The sequence below is a fragment of the Ranitomeya variabilis genome, chromosome 5 (genome assembly GCF_051348905.1).
Source record: "Ranitomeya variabilis isolate aRanVar5 chromosome 5, aRanVar5.hap1, whole genome shotgun sequence".
NCBI classification, from domain to species: domain Eukaryota; kingdom Metazoa; phylum Chordata; class Amphibia; order Anura; family Dendrobatidae; genus Ranitomeya; species Ranitomeya variabilis.
In genome coordinates this window covers 498,625,009-498,646,968 of record NC_135236.1, presented here as the reverse complement: position 1 = coordinate 498,646,968, position 21,960 = coordinate 498,625,009, and the positions used below count along the sequence as shown (strand labels likewise).

Genomic DNA, 21,960 nt, shown 5'->3' with positions numbered 1-21,960 from the left:
CTCTGCCCTGCGCCCAAACAATGGTTTACACCCACATATGGGGTATCAGCGTACTAAGGACAAATTGCACAACAATTTTTGGGGTCCAATTTCTTCTCTTACCCTTGGGAAAATAAAAAATTGGGGGCGAAAAGATCATTTTTGTGAAAAAATATGATTTTTTATTTTTACGGCTCTGCATTATAAACTTCGGTGAAGCACTTGTTGGGTCAAAGTGCTCACCACACATCTAGATAAGATCCTTAGGGGGTCTACTTTCCAAAATGGTGTCACTTGTGGGGGGTTTCAATGTTTAGGCACATCAGGGGCTCTCCAAATGCAACATGGCGTCCCATCTCAATTCCAGTCAATTTTGCATTGAAAAGTCAAATGGTGCTCCTTCCCTTCCGAGCTCTGCCATGCGCCCAAACAGTGGTTTACCCCCACATATGGGGTATCAGCGTACTCAGGACAAATTGTACAACAAATTTTGGGGTCTATTTTCTCCTGTTACCCTTGGTAAAATAAAACAAATTGGAGCTGAAATAAATTTTGTGTGAAAAAAAGTTAAATGTTTATTTTTATTTAAACATTCCAAAAATTCCTGTGAAACACCTGAAGGGTTAATAAACTTCTTGAAAGTGGTTTTGAGTACCTTGAGGGGTGCAGTTTTTAGAATGGTGTCACACTTGGGTATTTTCTATCATATAGACCCCTCAAAATGACTTCAAATGAGATGTGGTCCCTAAAAAAAAATGGTGTTGTAAAAATGAGAAATTGCTGGTCAACTTTTAACCCTTATAACTCCGTCACAAAAAAAAATTTTGGTTCCAAAATTGTGCTGATGTAAAGTAGACATGTGGGAAATGTTACTTATTAAGTATTTTGCGTGATATATGTCTGTGATTTAAGGGCATAAAAATTCAAAGTTGGAAAATTGCGAAATTTTCAAAATTTTCGCCAAATATTCGTTTTTTTCACAAGTAAACGCAAGTTATATCGAAGAAATTTTACCACTATCATGAAGTACAATATGTCACGAGAAAACAATGTCAGAATCGCCAAGATCTGTTGAAGCGTTCCAGAGTTATAACCTCATAAAGGGACAGTGGTCAGAATTGTAAAAATTGGCCCGGTCATTAACGTGCAAACCACCCTTGGGGGTGAAGGGGTTAAGGAGAAAAAAAGTTACCTGCAGAACAAAATTAATGAGATCTTGTGTACATGAACTATTATTTTCCAGATGGTATTGCAGCGCTTCCATTGCCAATGTATGCGGTATACAGGTGTATAGCGATATAACATCGCAGCATAGCCAAGAGAAATTACTCTGCCATATTTTATTTGAAAAAGTTCTTAACACCTCCCTAGAATCTTTAATATAACCTGGCAATTTCACCACAAGCGACTGCAAAATGGAATCCACCCACTCACATAAGTGTTCATTCATCGAGCCCATTCCCGACACTATTGGACTCATTGCGGGCAAACCTTCTCCCTTATGAACTTTTGGCAGTCCATATAGAATTGGCAATTTTGGCATGGTTGTCATGCCAACCCATCAGTGACCTGCAATCACGTGACGGGGTCACCGGTGGCCGGGATTTCCGGCACAGTTGCTGGAAGCGCATGTTAAATGCCGCTGCCAGCGGCATTTAATGGGTTAATAGCCACGGGTGGATTGCGATTCCACCAGCGGATGTTCCGGGCACATGTCAGCTGTTCAAAACATCTGACATGTGCCGGGAAAGATGTGGGCTCACCGCCGGAGCCCACATCAAAGGGTGTCTGACATCGGCGTAGTATTACGCCAGATGTCGGAAATGCGTTAAGTTAAAAAGAACACAAATACACTAACGCTGGGAGTTGGGCAGGTCAGATATCAGTTATGCTAAGTACACACTGCACTTGTGCACTATGTTCAAGGCAGGCTTCACATGTCTGGGTAAGCTAAATAAATAGAAATATAAGTTAAATGTGGAGCAGAGACTACAGTGTGGACTTGGCTTTAGAGAAATCTGGACAAACTATTAACCTTCTTGACAGATTTATACAGTGGCATGTAAAAGTTTGAGCTCCCCTGGTCAAAATTACTGTTATTTGTGAACAGTTAAGCAAGTTGAAGATTGAATGACCTCTTAAAGTTAAAGATGACACATTTCATTTGTATTTTAGGCAACAAAAATATATATATTTTTATCTTTTACATTTTAAAAAATGACAAAAAAGGAAAATGGGCTAATGCAAAAGTTTGGGCACCCTGTATGTTTAGCATCCCTTTTTTGAAAGTATCACAGCTTGTAAAGGTGTTTTGTAGCCAGCCAAGAGTCTTTCAATTTATGTTTGAGGGATTTTCATCCATTCTTTGGATTCTTGGAAAATTCTTCCAGTTCTGTGAGATTCCTGGGTCGTCTTGCATTCACTGCTATTTTGGCGTCTAGACATAGATTTTCAATGATGTTCAGATCAAGGGACTGTGAGGACCATTGTAAAACCTTCAGCTTGTGCCTTTTGAGGTAGTCTATTGTGCATTTTGACGTATGTTTAGTATCATAATCCATTTGTAGAAGCCATCCTCTTTTCAACTTCAACTTTTTTACTGATGGTGTTATGTTCGCATCAATAATTTGTTGAAATGTCATTGAATCCATTGTTCCTTCTACTCAAGAAATGTTCTCAGTTTCATTGGCTACAAAACAACCCCAAAGCATGATTGATCTACCCCCAAGCTTAATGGTTGGCGAGATGTTCTTTTCCTGAAATTCTGTGCCCTTTTTTCTCCACATATACCTTTGATCATTGAAGCCAAAGAGTTCTATTTTAACCTCATCGGTCTATAGGATTGTTTCCAAAATGCATCAGGCTTGTTTAGATGTTCTTTTGCATACTTCTGATGCTGAATTTAATGGTGAGGATACAGGAGAGGTTTTCTTCTGATGACTCTTCCAGGCCATATTTGTGAAAGGTGTCTCTGGAATTGTGGTACATTCTTCTACTCTTCAGAGTCTGCTAAGTTTTTCTAAAGGTCTTTTACAGTCAAGCGGTTCTGATATGCCTCTCTAGCAAACCTATGAGCAGCTCTCACTGAAATTTTGCTTGGTCTTTCAGATTTCATCTTGACCTCCACTGTTCCTATTAATGCCATTTCTTAATTAAATTTCAAACTCAGGGAAGGGCAACTTGAATATGCTTTGCTATCTTTTTAGAGCCTTCCCGTGCTTTTGGAGGCCTCCACCATTTTCAGAGTGCTAGACAGCTGCTTAGAAGAACCCATGGCTGCTGGTTTTTGGCACAAGGTTAGAGGTATCTGGGATTTTAATTTTATAAAGCTGAGAAATTTGCATCACCTGACCTTTCCTAACGATGACAGTGAAGAAGCCATAACCCTAACGAGCTAATTAATGTCTGAAACATTGGCCAAAGTTATCTGAGTAAACAAATCTCCAAGGGTGCCCAAATTTTTGCACTGGCCCATCTTTCTTTTTGTAATTTTTAAAATGAAAAAAAAAATAGACTTTCTTTTTTTACCTAAAATACAAAGGAAATGTGTCATTTTTACTACTAGGACAACCTCTTTTCCTTCCCCCACGCTTGGCCCTGATAAAATTATTAAGCCTATACTCACCTCCCATGTCGGCGCCATTCCCACGGTGTCGGCGCTTGCAGTTCTGGGGCTTTTGTGCGGTTGTTGTGACACATGACCACGGTGCCTAATCAGAGCTGGCATCACTGCCCCCGCCTTAGGAGAAAATGCACGTGAAGAGGATGTCCGGGCTGCAGATGACCTCTGACTTCCTCTTCATATTCAATTTGACAGAAGACGGGAACAGTGACGCCTATGCTGATTGGGTGCCGGGGTCACATGTCACAACAACTGCACAGGAGCACTGGGGAGAGCAAGTGCCGACACCATGGAAACGGCGCTGGCACAGGAGGTGAATATAAACTTTTTTATTTTATCGGGGCTAAGCATGGGATATGAGAAGGGGTTGTCCTAGTAGTGGACAACTTCTTTAACTTTAGGTCTTTTAGAGATCATTTCTTCTTCAACTTGCTTAACTGTTCACAATAACAGTAATTTTGATCAGGAGTGCCACTGTACACGGTTTACAGCCGTCTTAAGTTCTATTGACAACTTACTGGTGCAATTGCCACGTTCCATATACTGTAAGTATACCTGAATGCATTGAAAGGCATGGCAATATCACCAAGTAATCTTACACTGCTGTGTCAATCTGGAGGGTTTGCTGGATTGCTTAAAAGGAACCTGTCACCCCCAAAATCAAAGGCGAGCTAAGCCCACCGGCATCAGGGGCTTATCTACAGCATTCTGGAATGCTGTAGATAAGCCCCCGATGTATCCTAAAAGATGAGAAAAAGAGGTTAGATTATACTCACCCAGGGGCGGTCGCGGTCCGGTCCAGGGACTCCTATCTTCATCAGATGACGTCCTCTTCTGGTCTTCATCTTCATGCTGCTGCTCCAGCGCAGGCGTACTTTGTCTGTCCTGTTGAGGGCAGAGCAAAGTACTGTAGTGCGCAGGCACCGGGAAAGGTCACAGAGGCCCGGCGCCTGCGCACTGCAGTACTTTGTTCTGCCCTCAACAGGGCAGACAAAGTACGCCTGCGCCGGAGCAGCACCGTGAAGACCAGAAGAGGACATCATCTGATGAAGATAGGAGGCGCCGGACCGCAACACCCATCGGACCAGAACCGGACCGCCCCTGAGTGAGTATAATCTAACCTCTTTTTCCTCATCTTTTAGGATACATCAGGGGCTTATCTACAGAATTCCAGAATGCTGTAGATAAGCCCCTGATACCGATGGGCTTAGCTCACCTTCCATTTTTGGGGTGACAGGTTCCCTTTAAAGGGAACCTGTGAGCAGGATTGTGCACATTAACGTACAGCGTCAGGTGTACAATGTACAGTCTTCCAGACTTCTAGCTACACGCACGCCTGTCACCGGCCGGGACAGCGCGTGCTGAAGACTCCGGAAGACCCCGTGCATACAGCCACCATAAAGGAAAAAGCAGGAACCCGCCAGCTAAGTATCTTTGCCTTGTACATTATCGTTTTGCTGACTGTCGTCTCAGCGCTGTCTGGGACTCCTGCATTCCACATCAACCTATGTGGCTCCAGCATATAGTTATCAAGTAGCGCATGATCTGAGGACTTTGTACCAGCGCATATTAGGAACAGATCGATATCCTGAGTGCATTAGTCTACATTACAGACACCTTGAGTACGAGCGATCCAGCTCTTGATTATAGAACAACGCCATCAATGTTTGTATGTATTCATGCACTCAGACAGACCATTTTTACATATAACTAACTAAATACCCTTACTTTTCTTTTATAGTAAATACATTTATACTATCTTTGATTTGACCTGTGCCACTATCAAAACCGCTCATCTCACTCTATCAAGCAGGTAAATTTCACATTAGTAGTGATATTACTTAAATGCAACGTAGGACGTAGCGCGGGTGTGTGTACACTGTGTGTGTACATATTTCTACCTTTTTAGTGTATTGGTAATTGGCAATAATGGGGTGGTGGGGAAGGACAGTGATTGTGGTGGGGGGAGGCAATGATTGAGGTGGTGGAATGGGCAATGGTAGGGGTGGTGGGGGAGAAGGCAATGATGGAGGTGGTGATGAGGACAATGGAGGTGGAGAGGGGATGCATTAGACCCTATGAGGGGGGCTGCATTATACTTTATAAGGGGGCTACGTTATATTCTGTGGGGGGACTGCATGATTATGTCAGGGGACTACATTATATTCTGGAGGGGGCTAAATCATACTATATGAGGGGGCAGCATTATGCCCTATGAGGGGACTACAGAATACTCTATGGGGGGGCTGAATTATATTCTGTGGAGGGGCTGCTTTATACTATATGAGGGGGTTGCATTATATTTTGTGGGGTGCTGCATTATATTTTATGAGGAGGGCTTCATTATATTCTATGAGCGTGGACTGCACTATGAGGGGGGCTACATTATATTCTATGAGGGAGGCTACATTATATTCTATGAGGGGGCTACATTATTTTCTATGAGGAGGCTACCCCAAACCCTGCTACATAATTAAGACGTGTACTACCTTATATTATAACCTGATATTAGTGTTTTACCACACAATTGGTGGTCTTGTATTTATTTCTATGTAGCTACATAGTGGGCCCCAAGAATGATTTTTTTCTGGTGGGCCCAAGGTGCTCCAGTCCGACGCTGCATATGGGTGGCCAGGATGGAGATATGGGGGGGCAGGACACGGGGCCAGATGGATACATATGGGGGGCCAGGATGGAGATATGGTGGGCAAGATTAATACACATACGGGGGAAGGATGGATACACATGGGGAGGCAGGATGGATACACATGGGGGGCAGGATGGATACACATGGGGGCAGGACAAGGGCCGGGATGGATACACATGGGGGGCAGGATGGATACACATGGGGGCCAGGATACACATGGGGAGGCAGGATGGATACACATGGGGGGCAGAGGCAGGACAAGGGGCCAGGATGGATACACATATGGGGGATCAGGATGGATACACATACGGGGACCAGGGGCAGGACAAGAGGCCCAGATGGATACACATGAGGGGCCAGGATGTATACACATGGGGGGCAGAGGCAGGACAAGGGGCCAGGATGGATATACATACGGGGGGTCAGGATGGATACACATATGGGGGGTCATGGGCAGGACAAGAGGCCCGGAAGGATACACATGGGGGGGCAGGACAAGGGGCCGGATGAATACATATGGGTGGCCAGAATGGATTCATATGGGGGCAGGACAAGGGACCAGGATGAATATATGGAGGTGGCAGGACAAGGGACCAGGATGGATATATGGGGTGCCTAGATGGATATATCGGGGGAGCCAGGATGGATTTATGGGGCAGCTAAGATGGATATATGGGGGGCAGGGTGGCTATATGGAGGGGGGCAGGATGGATATATATATATATATATACGAGGGGGCCTGAATGCATATAATTAAATGGATCTGGGACTTTGGCCACATAATGACTATGTACCAGCATATCACGGATGTTACTACTTCTTTGTGCAGTCAACAAGGGCCCATCAGGAAGGCACTTCTGTAGGATAGAGTCTGTTTTCAAAATCGGCTAATGCTTCTTTAAAATATCCCTCATCACTTCCCATCTATGATTGAAGGTGGAGATAAATCTTATTTGATTGTCCCCCATTTTATTCCTCTTCCTATTGGACCTCAACAGCTCATTCCTATGTCTTTTTGACCCTTGCATATCCTCTTTTGATAGACTGCCTGCTGTAGCCACGTTGGTCAAAGCGTTCACTCAATTCCCTGGCTTGCTCCTCAAACATTTGATCAGAGGTACATATTCTTCGTGCTCGAAGGAACTGTCCAGTAGGAATGGCTCGTATCGTTGATTGTGGATGGGAAGAGGAGGCATGCCACAAGGTATTGACAGAGGTCTCCTTACTGTACATGTCTGTTTAGATGTACCCATTCTCCTGTACCTTCAATGTAATATCCAAAAAGGAGACCTCTTTTTGATGATACATATATGTTAATCTGATATTGGAGTCATTATGATTGAGTCCTACCATAAAATGCTGTAGATCAGAGACAGCCCTGCCAAATAAACAGGACGTCATCGATATACCTGTACCATCCTAAAATTTTGGGGGAGGGCTGTGCGCCATCGGGCAAAATGCTCCTTTCCCAAAACCCTAAAAATAAATTTGCATACGAGGGCACACAAGCTGCCCCCATCGCGGTACCCTGTCTCTGAAGAAAAAAACGGTCTTTGAACACAAAAAAATTGTGCGTAAGGATAAAATCCAATAACTCCAATACCAGTTCCCTTGTATCTGCCTCCAAATTACTAGATTCTAGAAAAAACCTTGCTCTCAACCCATCCGTATGGCGGATGCTAGTATACAGCGATTCCACGTCCACGTTACTAAGATCATGTCATCCTCCACGACAAGGCCGTCAACTCTCCTCAGGACGTCAGTAGTGTCCCTGACATAGGAGGGCAGTGTCTCAACCTGTGGTCGTAAGTAATGTTCAATGAATTTGCAAGTTGAATCACATAGTCCTCCCATGCCAGAGACAATAGGACGCCCCGGAGGAGAGGTTGGATCCTTGTGGATCTTAGGGATCAAATAGAAGGTGGGGATTACTGGATGTTGAACCAATAATCCCCCCAAATTTTTTTTAGAAATTATGCCTCTTTCAAACGCCCTCTCCAGGATATCATGTAGTTGTTTCTGAAATTTTGAAAGTGGGTTTTGCGGTATCTCTATTTCGTAACTGTCTGAAGGCTTCTTTTTCGTACCTCTCCACAGGCCAGATTTTTGCATGCTAGGCAGTCACCTGGTTAGGGCCACATCTTTCACGTCATCTGATGGAAAAAATGAATTTCAAATCAGAGAATATATCAGTTGCAGTACAACTTTCGTGGTGTATTATGCAGTTTGTCCATGCAATTTGATATACGGTGGTCTAACATCCCGTGAATTGCGTGTTCGTACACGGGAACACGTTAGGGATATAATTGCATCACGTGACGTGGAAGATGTGGCGAGTCTTAAACCCATTCCGAAACATTTCAGGGCATATCATAACTGCAACCCAAAAGGTTTAAGGATCTGGGGTATTGATAGAATTCGTGCAGGGATTAGAGGGGGGGGGGGGGGGGGGGAATTTAAAATGGAAATTGGCACAGAGAGAATGCCACTGGATCACTATATTGAATACTATTACTCCAGCAGGCCTAAATGAACAAGTCAGTTTCAGTTCCTTTTTGTAAAGAAATGTCTCCAATTTGTTGTGTGTGTGTTTTTAATTATATGTTTTCTTGTTTTTAATTTAGTAACGTTTATATAGTACATGTGATGATGCCAAACAAGCTTTTTTGAAACAACACAGTGGTGGGATATTTGGGGAAGGTTCTCCGCTATATGGCCCAGAATGATGAATCCAAGATGCACTTTCAAAAAGAATGTGTGTTGAACCCATAAAAGCGGCACTTTTAAGAATGTATTTCATTTTTATTAGTTATGCTATTTGTATGATGCAATGCAGCTCCCGGAGCGGTCAGCGGCGCACATGTGCTACAACCTGTTGCTCCTTAATGGGTAATTAGGGACCCTATAAGATCTCCCTGCACACACATCACAGTACCGCCCCCTGACGAAGCCGACGTGAAACACGCGTTGGGGCTGTACTGTGTGATCTCTCCACATCTGCTACATGGGTAAGGAACAAAACCTTGGGCTTATTATTTGATGGATATTTTTGCTAATGAGATACCCTTGATAAAGGACAAGTGATATGAGATACTGTTGACTACTAGGTCCTAGGGGGTTCTGTTTCCCATGGTATATGTATTTAAGCACACAGCACTTTATTATATACGTTTAGCAGTAGGTGGTAGGTCACACAGGTCTGGTACCGATTGTGTTCCCTTGCTGAGCATGTTACGAACTTCATGGACTAATATATTGTACAAATAAAATTGATTATATTTTTATACTATTTTGGACTTGAACTCCTTTTTTCTATGAGTAAAATGCATTGTCTATGGAGTGTCCTAAATTGCTGGTGTGATTCCTCTATTAACAGCTCCTCCGCATGGAGATGAGCGGATGTATGAGGATTATTGGTTTCATTATGGGATATAATTATCATATGGGGAGACAGAATGCATATACATGGGGGTCAAGATGGATTTATGGGGAAGGGGGCAGGACAAGCGACCAGGATGCATATATATGGGGGGGGGGGGCAGGATGGATATATGGTGAGGGGCCAGGATGGATATATGGGGGGGCAGGACAAGAGACCAGGAAGCATATATATATATATATGGGGGCAGGATGGATATATGGGGGAGCCAGAACAAGGGACTGGTCATGGTGTGGCGGTTTTTGTCCCTTGTATGTAGTATTATTCAGTCTCTATGTGGTCTGGTCATGGTGGGGTGGTATTAGTCTTGGTATAATAGGGGATGGTGTTGTGTATGGCGGTCATTTGTTCACTCTGATATTAATTAGAAGATTCTTTATTTCCATTAGAGATTAAATACTTTGTACACAGCAGCAGTGATGCACTTACAGGGGGTTTCCTGTGGAAAAAAGTAATCACCTATCCACAGGATAAGTGATAATGTATTGATTGTTGGGGATCTGTCTACTTGGACCCATTCAGCAAAATGTGGAACTTTTTACCCCCATTAGACTGGAGTGGCATGTCCGACTTGACCACCGATCCATTGATTCCCTCAGTGGCTACACTTGTTTTTTTCCAGAAGCCCCAAGGAGAATGAATGGAACTGCGGTCAGATACCCCACCTGCCGCTCCATTTTAAAATGGGGATGTGTCCTATCAACGATAAAACTTCCTCATTCTTCCGATTGGTGCAGTTTCTAATGGTCGGATCCAAGCAATCACATATCCTGTGAGGCCCATGGAACGGTGATAACTTGTTTTAACTAGTGATGAGCGAGTGTGCTCGTTACTCGGGTGGTCTCCCGGTATTTTGGGCGTGCTCAGAGATTATGTTGGGAGTCCCAGCAGCTGCATGATTTGTGGCTGCTAGACAGCCTGAATACATGTGGAGGTTGCCGGTTTGTTAGGGAATTCCCACATGTATTCAGGCTGTCTAGCAGCTGCAAATCATGCAGCTACAGCCACTCAAACAATCTCCGAGCACGCCCAAAATGCTCGGGAGACCACCCAAGCATGATCGGAAAACCCAAGTAACGCACACACTCGCTCATCACTAGTTTTAACCAAAGAACCCCATTAATGTAAACTACCTTAATTATACATCCCAGTTATGGGGGCGCATAGTAGATATGCAGGAGCCACCTATGTTTTACAGCCGATGCTCCACTATAAGGGTAAGCTCACACAGGACGTTTAGACCTCTTCTAAATTTTTGGACCTCTGGTAGGTGGGGGGCTATTGGAAAAATGCTCGTGTCATCGACTCGAGCAGACACATAATGGCCATTTTAGACTTAAGGGTCAATTTACTAAAGTACACATATGGTAATCAAGCTGGTTCTTTTGGTATCGCCATCGTTGAAACGCACCTTGTCTATTTGCAGGTGTTGTGGCTGCTGAGCAAGAAGATAATTGACGAGAAAATCTATACTAAAAGGTAAAGCTAGTACTTTAATGATAGAGAGCGCTGGTGGATACTAGTGCTAGTGCACATCGCACTTTACCTTGAAGCTCTGGTTAGGGGTCTTATGTGTATACATTGCTTTATATGTTACTACCACAGTCTGATCAGTTTCACTGAAGGGTATTTGCAGGAATTTTTTTGTTTGTTTATGATTCTGATTATTACTTTGGTTGATTTATTTTGTGCAAGCACTTTAAATACCTCCCTACCTTTTAATCTATTGATCTAACTACATATTTTTGCCATGATATGACATACCATTGAGCCCCTTTCCTGCTGACTCGTCCACTCTGGAGGAGCTCCTGCGGCTGGACCGATCACTTGCCTGGTCAGCACCCGTATAGTCACTGGTCCTTCGCCGGGCTGTAAGGGGCTTCTGAACAGGTTGTCTCTGCTGCTGCACAGGGATTAGGCTACTTTCACACTAGCGTTGTTTGCTGTCTGTCGCAATGCGTCGTTTTGGAGGAAAAAACGCATCCTGCAAAGTTGCCCACAGGATGCGTTTTTTCTCCATACACTTGCATTAGCGATGCATTGCCACACGTTGCATCCACGTGTCGGATGCGTTGTGTTTTGGCAGACCGTCGGCACAAAAAACGTTCAGTGTAACTTTTTTTTTGTGTGTCAGGTCCGCCATTTTCGACCGCGCATGTGCGGCCGAAACTCCGTCCGGGAACTCACAATGGGCAGCGGATGCGTTGTAAAACTGCATCCGCTGCCCACGTTGTGCTACATTAACACACTGGCCAACGGTTTGCGACGGCCCGTACCGACCGACTAGTGTGAAAGTAGCGTTACCTGCTCCTGCTGCACACTTTCCTCCATTTTGGAGATGGGCTCAGAAGCACTGGAGCCTGGTCAGCATTCTCCTTCATCCTTCTCCCCGGATATCTAGGTCAGCAGGTCTTGGAGCCTTTCTCCTCCAGACCTGTCACACCCCCAGTGACCCGGCCTCCTGCAGACTGAGCCACCGGTCCTGGCCTGCACTGGAGCCAGGTGCTCCCCAGATACTGGCCACAGCCCCACGGCTCCACCATCCAGTTTAGCCAGCTGGCATCCAGGCAAACCCGGACGCACCCCTGGCTCCACCCCCAACTGCATCACATCGCCCGCCCAGGATGCGTCATCGGCCAAGCCTCCAGCCAGACCCCAGGCAACGCCTGTCCCAGGATACACCACAGTCTCGGCAGCACCAAGACGGACCCACAGAATCTTCAGGGACATACTCACATTCTTCCGGCTTGGTGATCCACCGGACACCCCTCCACCTGCTCAGTCGTGCATTCAACCTTGGACCTACTGTGGCGCTTCCATGGACCCCACACAGGCTGAGGCACGGGCCCACGCTACCCAAACCGACCAACCGGGCCTGGGATCAGTCGAATCTTCCTTCACAAGTATGTCTGTAGGAACAGGTTCCCGTCAGGGACTGGAAACCAAATGATGCGTGGGAGAGGTGCTGCCTTTTTATATCTGTAGGTTTCTTGTCCCTGAAGGGAGGATCCCCTCTCTCGTGGTGCTGTCATGGGAGACTGAATAAATCATAGTCACCTATGAAGCTCAGCCATAGGCTGGTCTTCACAAAAGCACCAGCATAACTGATCGTCATCCACTCATTGCTGTTAGATGCAGATGCTGGCTATATAACAAAGCCAGCATCTACTCCACTGGGAATGATGCAAGATGAGCTCATGAGCCAGCATCATATCTTGGACTTAAAAATTGGACGCACTGGTACACTCAACAAAAGGAAGATGTTAACTATGATAAAACATACTGGACTTCGAACTTGGGGAAAAAAATATATATATATATATGGAAATTTTGCTAGTTCTACAGATATTTCAAAACTGACAAATTTGCTTTAATGTACATGTAACAGATATTAGTAAGCAGAAAATACATTTTAGTTATATTATATATGTGTAGAAAATTAAATAGTTCTAGACTGCCCAATAAATACAAAAGATTATTATTATTTTTTTTTAACAAAATGTTATATTGACATTTGCAGATTAAAAATCACCATGTATCTACATAGAGGACCCAATCAAGAACTACTAAAATGTGATACTTTCAAAAATGTTAGAGAACTGAATTATACAGGAGAAAATTATACAGTAAAAAATACAAACACCTGCATGTCTTTCAGACATACAGAGGCACAAATTATAGTGAAACCTCTGACACGACAATTACATTTGCAGCGATATAAAATCTTCAATATACTAAGATCAGGGTGGTCTTCTCTCCCAAAGGAAAATGCCGTGGTTTCAATGTATGTAATACGCAAATACCTCAGAAGGGTAAAGGAAGCGCTTGCACCTCCTCTAAACAGTCATTAAATGCATCTTCATAGTCGTCGTTAAATTTAATTAATATTACACAGGTTGGGCGCTTGGAGCCAGCAGCAGCACCTAGGGCCTGATGGAAAGAAACACCAGCAGTATTATTACATGCCTGTTGACAATTTTTGTTTGCAGCAATTGTTTGCTCAGGGCATTAACTAAACAAATTGAATAAATGCACAACAATCCTAAAGAACCATATTCTTCTATTCTTCATATTTTGCCCCTATCTACATAATGGGGAAAAAGTGAAAGGAAAAGTGTTGGAGGCAAATTGACAGCTGCCAGATGTGAACAAGGGGGACTTAGAGAGTGAGAGTGATGGCGCCAAAGAGTATATACCGTACAGTTGCTAAGGTGGGGGCCCGACATGGGATAATCACTACACACGGGGATATGAACACACACAAAATGCGCCACACACTACCACGTGCTTGAACACGTATACCACCCTCAGCGCACATTTCACCACACATACACCAACCTCGCCACATAAAAGTCGAAACAAAAGTCACCGCTCAAAACTCGCCACATGCAAAACTAGGCTCACGCAAAACTAGGCTCACGCAAAACTCGCCACACGTGCAAAACTCACTTCATGGAAAACTCGCCACACGTGCAAAACTTGCACACGCGGAAAAATTGCCACATGCACAAAAGTTGCTACACATGCAAAAGTTGCCTCACACAAAACTTGCACATACTCAAAACGCACCACACAAAGCTCGCCACACGCAAAACTTGCTGCACACAACTTGCTACACTAACCTGTCACATGCAACTCGACACACAACAAGTTACTACACGCATGTCACCACACAAAACTCATCTCACAAAAATCGTATGCATGTCGCCACACGCAACTCAACACACACAACTTGACACATGAAACTCGCCCTAAAACACACACAAGTCTGGTATTATCCTTCAAAAATAAAAATCTGATTAATAAGCAGACATACTACAAGAGCAACAAATGTACCATATTGGAAATACGGCAGCTGTCAGTCACATGACCAGTCTATTATGTGTATGTGTGAGCTGATATATACTGCCAGGGGGTGGGCTTACTGTTGGCTGGGGATTTATCAGGCTGTCAATTTAGCTTACAAATACTGAGGTAAAAATACTGACCAAATAATGTGTGAACGAGGTCTAATACAGGAGGAGATGACATATAGGTACATACTATATACAGGGGAGATGACACACATATATACTATATACAGGAGCAGATGACTCACAGGTATATACTATATACAGGAGGAGATGACTTACAGGTATATACTATATACAGTAGATGACATACAGGTATATACAGGAAGAGATGACATACAGGTATATACTATATACAGGAGATGACATACAGGTATATACTATATACAGGAGGAGATGACACGTATATACTATATACAGTCGGAGATGACATACATCAGGTATATACTATATAAAAGATGACTCATAGGTATATAGAGGAGATGACATACAGCAGGTATATACTATATACAGGGGAGATGACATACAGGTATATACTATATACAGGAGATGACATACAGGTATTACTATATATAGGAGGAGATGACATACAGGTATATACTATATACAGGAGGAGATGACATACAGCAGGTATATACTATTTACAGGGGAGATGACATACAGGTATATACTATATACAGGAGATGACATACAGGTGTATACTATATATAAGGGAGATGACAAACATGTATATACTGAGGGGAAAAAGAGGTGTGAGGTGAAAATGAAAAGGTGTGAGTGCAAAATGAGAAGAGTGAAGGAAAATAGTAGAGTGATCAGAAATGACAGATGTGAGGTCGAAATGACAAGTGTTAGTGGGGAATGAGAGGTGTGAGGGAGAAAATGAGAGATGTGAGGGGAAAATGAAAGATGTGAGGGGAAAATGAAAGATGTGAGGGGAAAACTGAGAGGCGTGATGGGAAAATAAGAGAAGTGAGGTTCTATAACTAACCACAGATATTTACTATGCCCAGGCAACGCCGGGCTCTTCAGCTAGTATCTTATAAAGGCCTCACCAAATTTGGGCATGGAGGCATTTTGTTTTTACATCACTATGCTGTAAAATTTTTAACTTTTCAACTCCTTCCCGCCAAAGCGCATTTTCACCTTCTTAAACCAGGCTAAAGTAGTGCAAATCTGGCCTGTGTCACTTTGTGGTAATGCACAGTGGAAGTTCCAGAGTGAAAATTCTAAATTAGTACTTGCCGTGCCCAACATATTGTGCTCAGTTTGTGCTTCTGAAGATAAGCACCATGTAAAGACCATCTTAAATCTGCTCTCCAGCAACATTAATGCCAAACGTGGCTGCCAACTTCAGTCTAGGCACATTGTGGGGCTCAGAATGCAGGGGGAGTATTTGACGGATCCTTTCTGATGTAGGGGCTCCGTCTGTTGATGGAGATATATGGTTGCTTGCTCCTTTAAGCAGGCTGTAGCTTTTATTGGTACAATTGCAAGGCAGGTATGAATTTTTGAACTCTAAATTTTTGTTGAAAAAGTGACCAAAACACAGCACATTTACTGGGCAGGATTAATGATTCATTGTTATAGTTTGGGTCATTATATTGATCATGATTACATATTTTTTTCACACAAATAATAATAATAATAAAAAAAGGAAATAGTGTGTCCAAAAAAAAAATTTAAAGTAAACCCTTTAGTGTTTTTTTTTTTTTTTAACACAGTAGGGAACTCAAATGCAATCATCTGGTATAGAACAAGGAAATACTTTGGTGTCTGTGTGACACCCGTCAGTTTAAATCTGTAAGAGATGGACCTGGGGGCCCCTTTATTAAGTCTCTCACACACTAACTGCATTGTAAAAAAATGTAAGTTAAAGTCATTTACATTGTACATGTATTATACTCACAGATTTGGAAGGGACATATGCATATGGTATGCTGCGCTCTTCACACATGACAGGAACATGGCAATAAACTTCAATAGGAAGTGTGTCACCAGCAAGGACAACAATGCTAAAGGAGAGAAAAAAAACAAAGCTATATTCATATACTACATACTGTAAAGCCTTACAATTAAGTACACTGATCAGAAAAAAAATAAAGGGAACACAAACAACACAATGTAACTTCAAGTCAATCACACGTCAAGTCAATCACACGTCTGTGAAATCAACTTGTCCAGTTATGAAGCAACACCGATTGTGAATCAATTTCTCCTGCTGCAAATGTGCAAATGGAACAGACAACAGGTAGAAATAATAGGCAATTAGCAAGACAACCCCTATAAAGGAGTGGTTCTGCAGGGGGTGACCACAGACCATTTCTCTGTTCTCATCCTTTTTGGCTGTTTTGGTCACTTTTATTTTGTCATTGCTTCTCACCCATAGAGGTACAGAATAGTAGCATGAGGCTGTGTCTACAACTCTCAGAAGTTTCTCAGGTAGTGCAGCTCATCCAGGATAGCACATCAATGCAAGTTGAGACAAGAAGGGCAGCTGTGTCAGCACAGTGTCCAGAGCATGTGACAGATAGCATGACACAGTACACCAGAAGATGTGTAGGGGGCCGTAAGAGGGCAACAACCCAGCAGCAGGACCACTACCTCCTTCTTTGTGCAAGGAGGAACAGGAGGAGCCTTGCCTGAGCCCTGCAAATTGACCTCCAGCAGGCCACTAACATCCATGTGGCTGCTCAAACTGTCAGAAACAGACTCCATGAAGATGAAATGATATCCTGACGTCCACAAGTGGGTGTTGTGCGTACAGCCCATCACCATGCACGGCGATTGGCATTTGCCAGATAACACCAAGATTGGCAGATTTAACATTGGCATCCTGTGCTCTTCACGAATAAGAGCAGGCTCACACTGAGCACATGTGACAGACGTAACAGAGCCTGGAGATGCCATGGAGAACGTTCTGCTGTCTGCAATATCCTACAGCATGACAAGTTTATCAGTGGGTCAACAATGGCGTGGAGAGGCATTTCTTTGGAGGGCCGCCCAGCCCTCCATGTGCTAGCCAGAGGTACTCTGACTGCAATTAGGTACCGAGATGAGATCCTCAGACCCCTTGTGAGACCATATGCTGGTGCAGTTGGTCCTGTGTTCCTCCTAATGCAGGACAATGCCAAACCTCATGTGACTGGAGTGTGTCAGCAGCTCCTGCATGATGAAGGCATTGATGCTATGGTCTGGCCGGCGCATTCCCCAGATCTGAATCCAATCAAGCACATCTGGGACATCATGTTTAGTTCCATTCACAAATGCCACGTTGCACCATAGACTGTCCAGGAGTTGGCGGATGCTTTAATCCATGTCTCGGAGGAGTTCCCTCAAGAGAACATCCACCGCCTCATCAGGAGCATGCCCAGGCTTTGTAGTGAGGACAGACAGGCACATGGAGGAGCCACACACTACTGAGCATCATTTCCTTGTCTTGAGGCATTTCCACTGAAGTTGGATCAGCGCCTCTAATTTGATGTTCCACTTTATCATTCCAAAAGTAGAGCTCCATGGGATATTAATTTTGATTTACATTGATTATTTTTATGTTTTATTGTTCTCAAAGCACTGCACTATGTAATGAATAAAGGTCTTCGGCTATGTGCCCACGTTGCGGATTAGCCTCAAATTTTTTGTGCGGATTCTGCATCTCTTGGCAGAAAACGCAGGTGCGGATTTGATGCGTTTTTTTATATGGATTTTGTGCGGATTTCTTGCATTTTTACCCCTGCGGATTTCTATAATGGAATGGGTACAAAAACGCTGCAGATCCGCACAAAAGTGACATGCTACTTTTAATCCGAAGCGTTTCCGCGCGGAATTTTCCGCACCATTAGCACAGCATTTTTTTTCCCATTGATTTACATTGTACTGTAAATCACTTGCGGATCTGCAGCGTTTTTGCACTGCAAAAAACGCTGCGGATCCGCAGCAAATCCGCAACGTGTGCACATAGCCTTCAATTGGAATATTTCATTCAGTGATATCTAGGATTAAGTATTTGAGTGGTGCCTTTACTTTTCTAACAATGTATTTTAGCTCACCTACACATACTAAGGGAAGACAAACTTGATCACATGGGTTGTTTTACTATTTACCATGTGTATCAAGCATTGTCAAACATTTGAGTGGTCAGGTGCTTCTAACTGGTCTCCAATGCATTAAACTAGATATTGGCAGATACTATCGCTTGTAACTAGGTACTGCATGTAGCATCAGTTCCAGCAAATAGATCATAGCCAAAGCACTAAAGTGGGCACCATAGAGGGGCTGGAGGAGGCCTGGCTGTGACTACACAGAGTGTGTGGGGATATTGAGTTTGTGACAACTTAAGAGTTGAAACAGTCATTAAGCACCCAGCTGTATTGTATACCGCTCATATGCAGACACATATGTCCTCCATTCAAGATCTGTGAAGGTACCAGCAAAGGGCAACTACAAACCACCTGTCATGATCCATAGTATCTATATTCAGAAGTATACACATGCACTTACCCCTTTTCTCCTTTATTTAGGAACTTCTGAACTTCCTTCACTCCTCTCCGGATATTCCTGTGTTTGGTAGCTATAAAGGAAAAAGTAGTAAAGATAAGTATACAGATGTTGTAAAATACAAGTTCTATTCACACTAAAAGAAAATAAACTGATAAAATCCACCAACATGATCACACCAATGACATCTCAACTCAATGGTAGAGTTGTGTATATTTGAGAGTCACATACACTATGTTCCAAATTATTACGCAAATGACATTTTTCTCGGATTTTCCTAAATGGTTGGTGCAAATGACAGTCAGTCTAATAAAAGTCATCACCCGTAAGAGTATACATCGAATTTTATTGAATAAACCTCCCAATGATAACAGTATAATCTCCAAAATGAATAAAAACTTAAAATGCACTGTTCCAAATTATTAGGCACAGTACAATTTCTAAACATTTGATAGGTTTTAAAGAACTGAAAATGCTCATTTGTGGAGTTTGCAGCATTAGGAGGTCACATTCACTGAACAAAAAGCTATTTATCTCCAATACATCCTAACAGGCCAAGTTACATGTTAACATATGAACCCTTCTTTGATATCACCTTCACAATTCTTGCATCCATTGAACTTGTGAGTTTTTGGAGAGTTTCTGCTTGTATTTCTTTGCATGAAGTCAGAATCGCCTCCCAGAGCTGCTGTTTTGATGTGAACTGCCTCCCACCCTCATAGATCTTTTGCTTGATGATACTCCAAAGGTTCTCTATAGAATTGAGGTCAGGGGAAGATGGTGGCCACACCATGAGTTTATCTCCTTTTATGCCCATAGCAGCCAATGACTCAGAGGTATTCTTTGCAGCATGAGATGGTGCATTGTCATGCATGAAGATGATTTTGCTCCTGAAGGCATATTTCTGCTTTTTATACCATGGAGGAAAGTTGTCAGTCAGAAACTCTATATACTTTGCAGAGGTCATTTTCACACCTTCAGGAACCTTAAAGGGCCCTACCAGCTGTTTCTCCATGATTCCGGCCCAAAACATGACTCCTCCACCTCCTTGCTGACGTCGCAGCCTTGTTGGGACATGGTGGCCATCCACCAACCATCCACTACTCCATCCATCTGGACCATCCAGGGTTGCTCAACACTTATCAGTAAACAAGACTGTTTGGAAATTAGTCTTCATGTATGTCTGGGCCCACTGCAACCATTTCTGCTTGTGAACACTGTTTAAGGGTGGCCGAATAGTAGGTTTATGCACCACAGCAAGCCTTTGAAGGATCCTACACCTTTAGGTTCGAGGGACTCCAGAGGCACCAGCAGCTTCAAATATCTGTTTGCTGCTTTGTAATGGCTTTTTAGCAGCTGCTCTCTTAAGGTACCTTCACACTAAGCGACGCTGCAGCGATACAGACGATGCCGATCGCTGCAGCGTCGCTGTTTAGTCGTTGTGTGGTCGCTGGAGAGCTGTCACACAGACGGCTCTCCAGCGACCAACGATGCCGAAGTCCCCTGGTAACCAGGGTAAACATCGGGTTACCATTGTAAAAGTAAAAAAAAAACAAAACAAAACACATACTCACATTCCGATGCCCGGCATCCGCTTCCCTGCACTCCTCCTGCATCCTGTGTCAGCGCCGAACATCTCCGGCATCTCCCACAGAGCAGAGCGGTGACGTCACCGCTCTGCTTTACGGCCGGCACTTACACAGGATGCAGGAGGAGTGCAGGGAAGCGGACGCCGGGCACCGGAATGTGAGAATGTGTTTTTTTTTTTTTTTTACTTTTACAATGGTAACCAGGGTAAACATCGGGTTACTAAGCGCGGCCCTGCGCTTAGTAACCCGATGTTTACCCTGGTTACCAGTGAAGACATCGCTGGATCGGTGTCACACACACCGATTCAGCGATGTCAGCGGGAGATCCAGCGACGAAATAAAGTTCTGGACTTTCAGCAACGACCAGCGATCTCACAGCGGGATCCTGATCGCTGCTGCGTGTCAAACACAACGGTATCGATAGCCAGGACGCTGCAACGTCACGGATCGCTATCGTTATCGTTGTAAAGTCGCTTAGTGTGAAGGTACCTTTAATCCGATGAACTTGCCTGGGAGAAATCTTCCTCATTATGCCTTTATCAGCACAAACACATCTGTGCTCAGATACAGCCACAAATCTCTTAACAGTACGATAATCACGCTTAAGTTTTCAGGAAATTTCTAATGTTTTCATCCCTTCACCAAGGCATTGCACTATTTGATGCTTTTCAGCAACAGAGAGATCCTTTTTCTTTCCCATGTTACTTGAAAACTGTGACCTGCTTAATAATGTGGAACATCATTTTTAAGTAGTTTTCCTTTAATTAGAATCACCTGGAAAACTAATTATCCCATGTGTTTAAGATTGATTTCAGTGATCCATTGAGCCCTGAGACACAATACCATCCATGAGTTTATTTGAAAAACAAAACAATTAAATCTTTATCACACTTAAATCCAATTTGCATAATAATTTGGAACACGGTGTATACACAACTGCATAATAGAAGATATAGAGGTCAGAAAACCAGGCATAAATAGAATTTTTCCAATGTATCCAAAATGAAAGGGTTGATCAAACCAATGTTTTGTGTCTTCATAGAGTGAGGAAATCCCATCACTAGCTTGTGAGGTTTTACTTCTCACAGTCAAAGCTGCGCTGACACTATGCTGTTGCTACCATGACCACGTGCTTTGTGTGAACAGAGACAGAATTGGCTAGAGACGCTTTAAAGGGCATATTTAAAAAAAAATAATCCTATCAGGGGCTGCTATTTATTGCTGATTGGTGGGGGTCTGGAGGTCTACAGTGATTGGTCACAACACTGAGTGTTTATGGACTCAATTGTAAGTCTATGTTCATGCAGTGTCACAGAGGTATATAAATGTATACACGT

The 21,960-nt window shown here is 43.4% G+C and overlaps 1 protein-coding gene across 1 annotated transcript in view; it reads right to left on the bottom strand.

Moving 5' to 3' along the window:
* Positions 1–12,711: 12,711 nt before the first annotated feature.
* NHP2 (NHP2 ribonucleoprotein) overlaps positions 12,712–21,960 on the bottom strand; it is an 11,512-nt gene continuing 2,263 nt past the window's right edge. The window contains exons 2-4 of the mRNA XM_077265676.1: positions 19,038–19,107; positions 16,447–16,552; positions 12,712–13,617 (exon numbers count right to left, since the gene is read on the bottom strand). Coding sequence (XP_077121791.1) covers positions 13,492–13,617; positions 16,447–16,552; positions 19,038–19,107 — 302 coding nt within the window. The 3' untranslated portion in view covers positions 12,712–13,491. The remainder of the gene's footprint in view (positions 13,618–16,446; positions 16,553–19,037; positions 19,108–21,960) is intronic.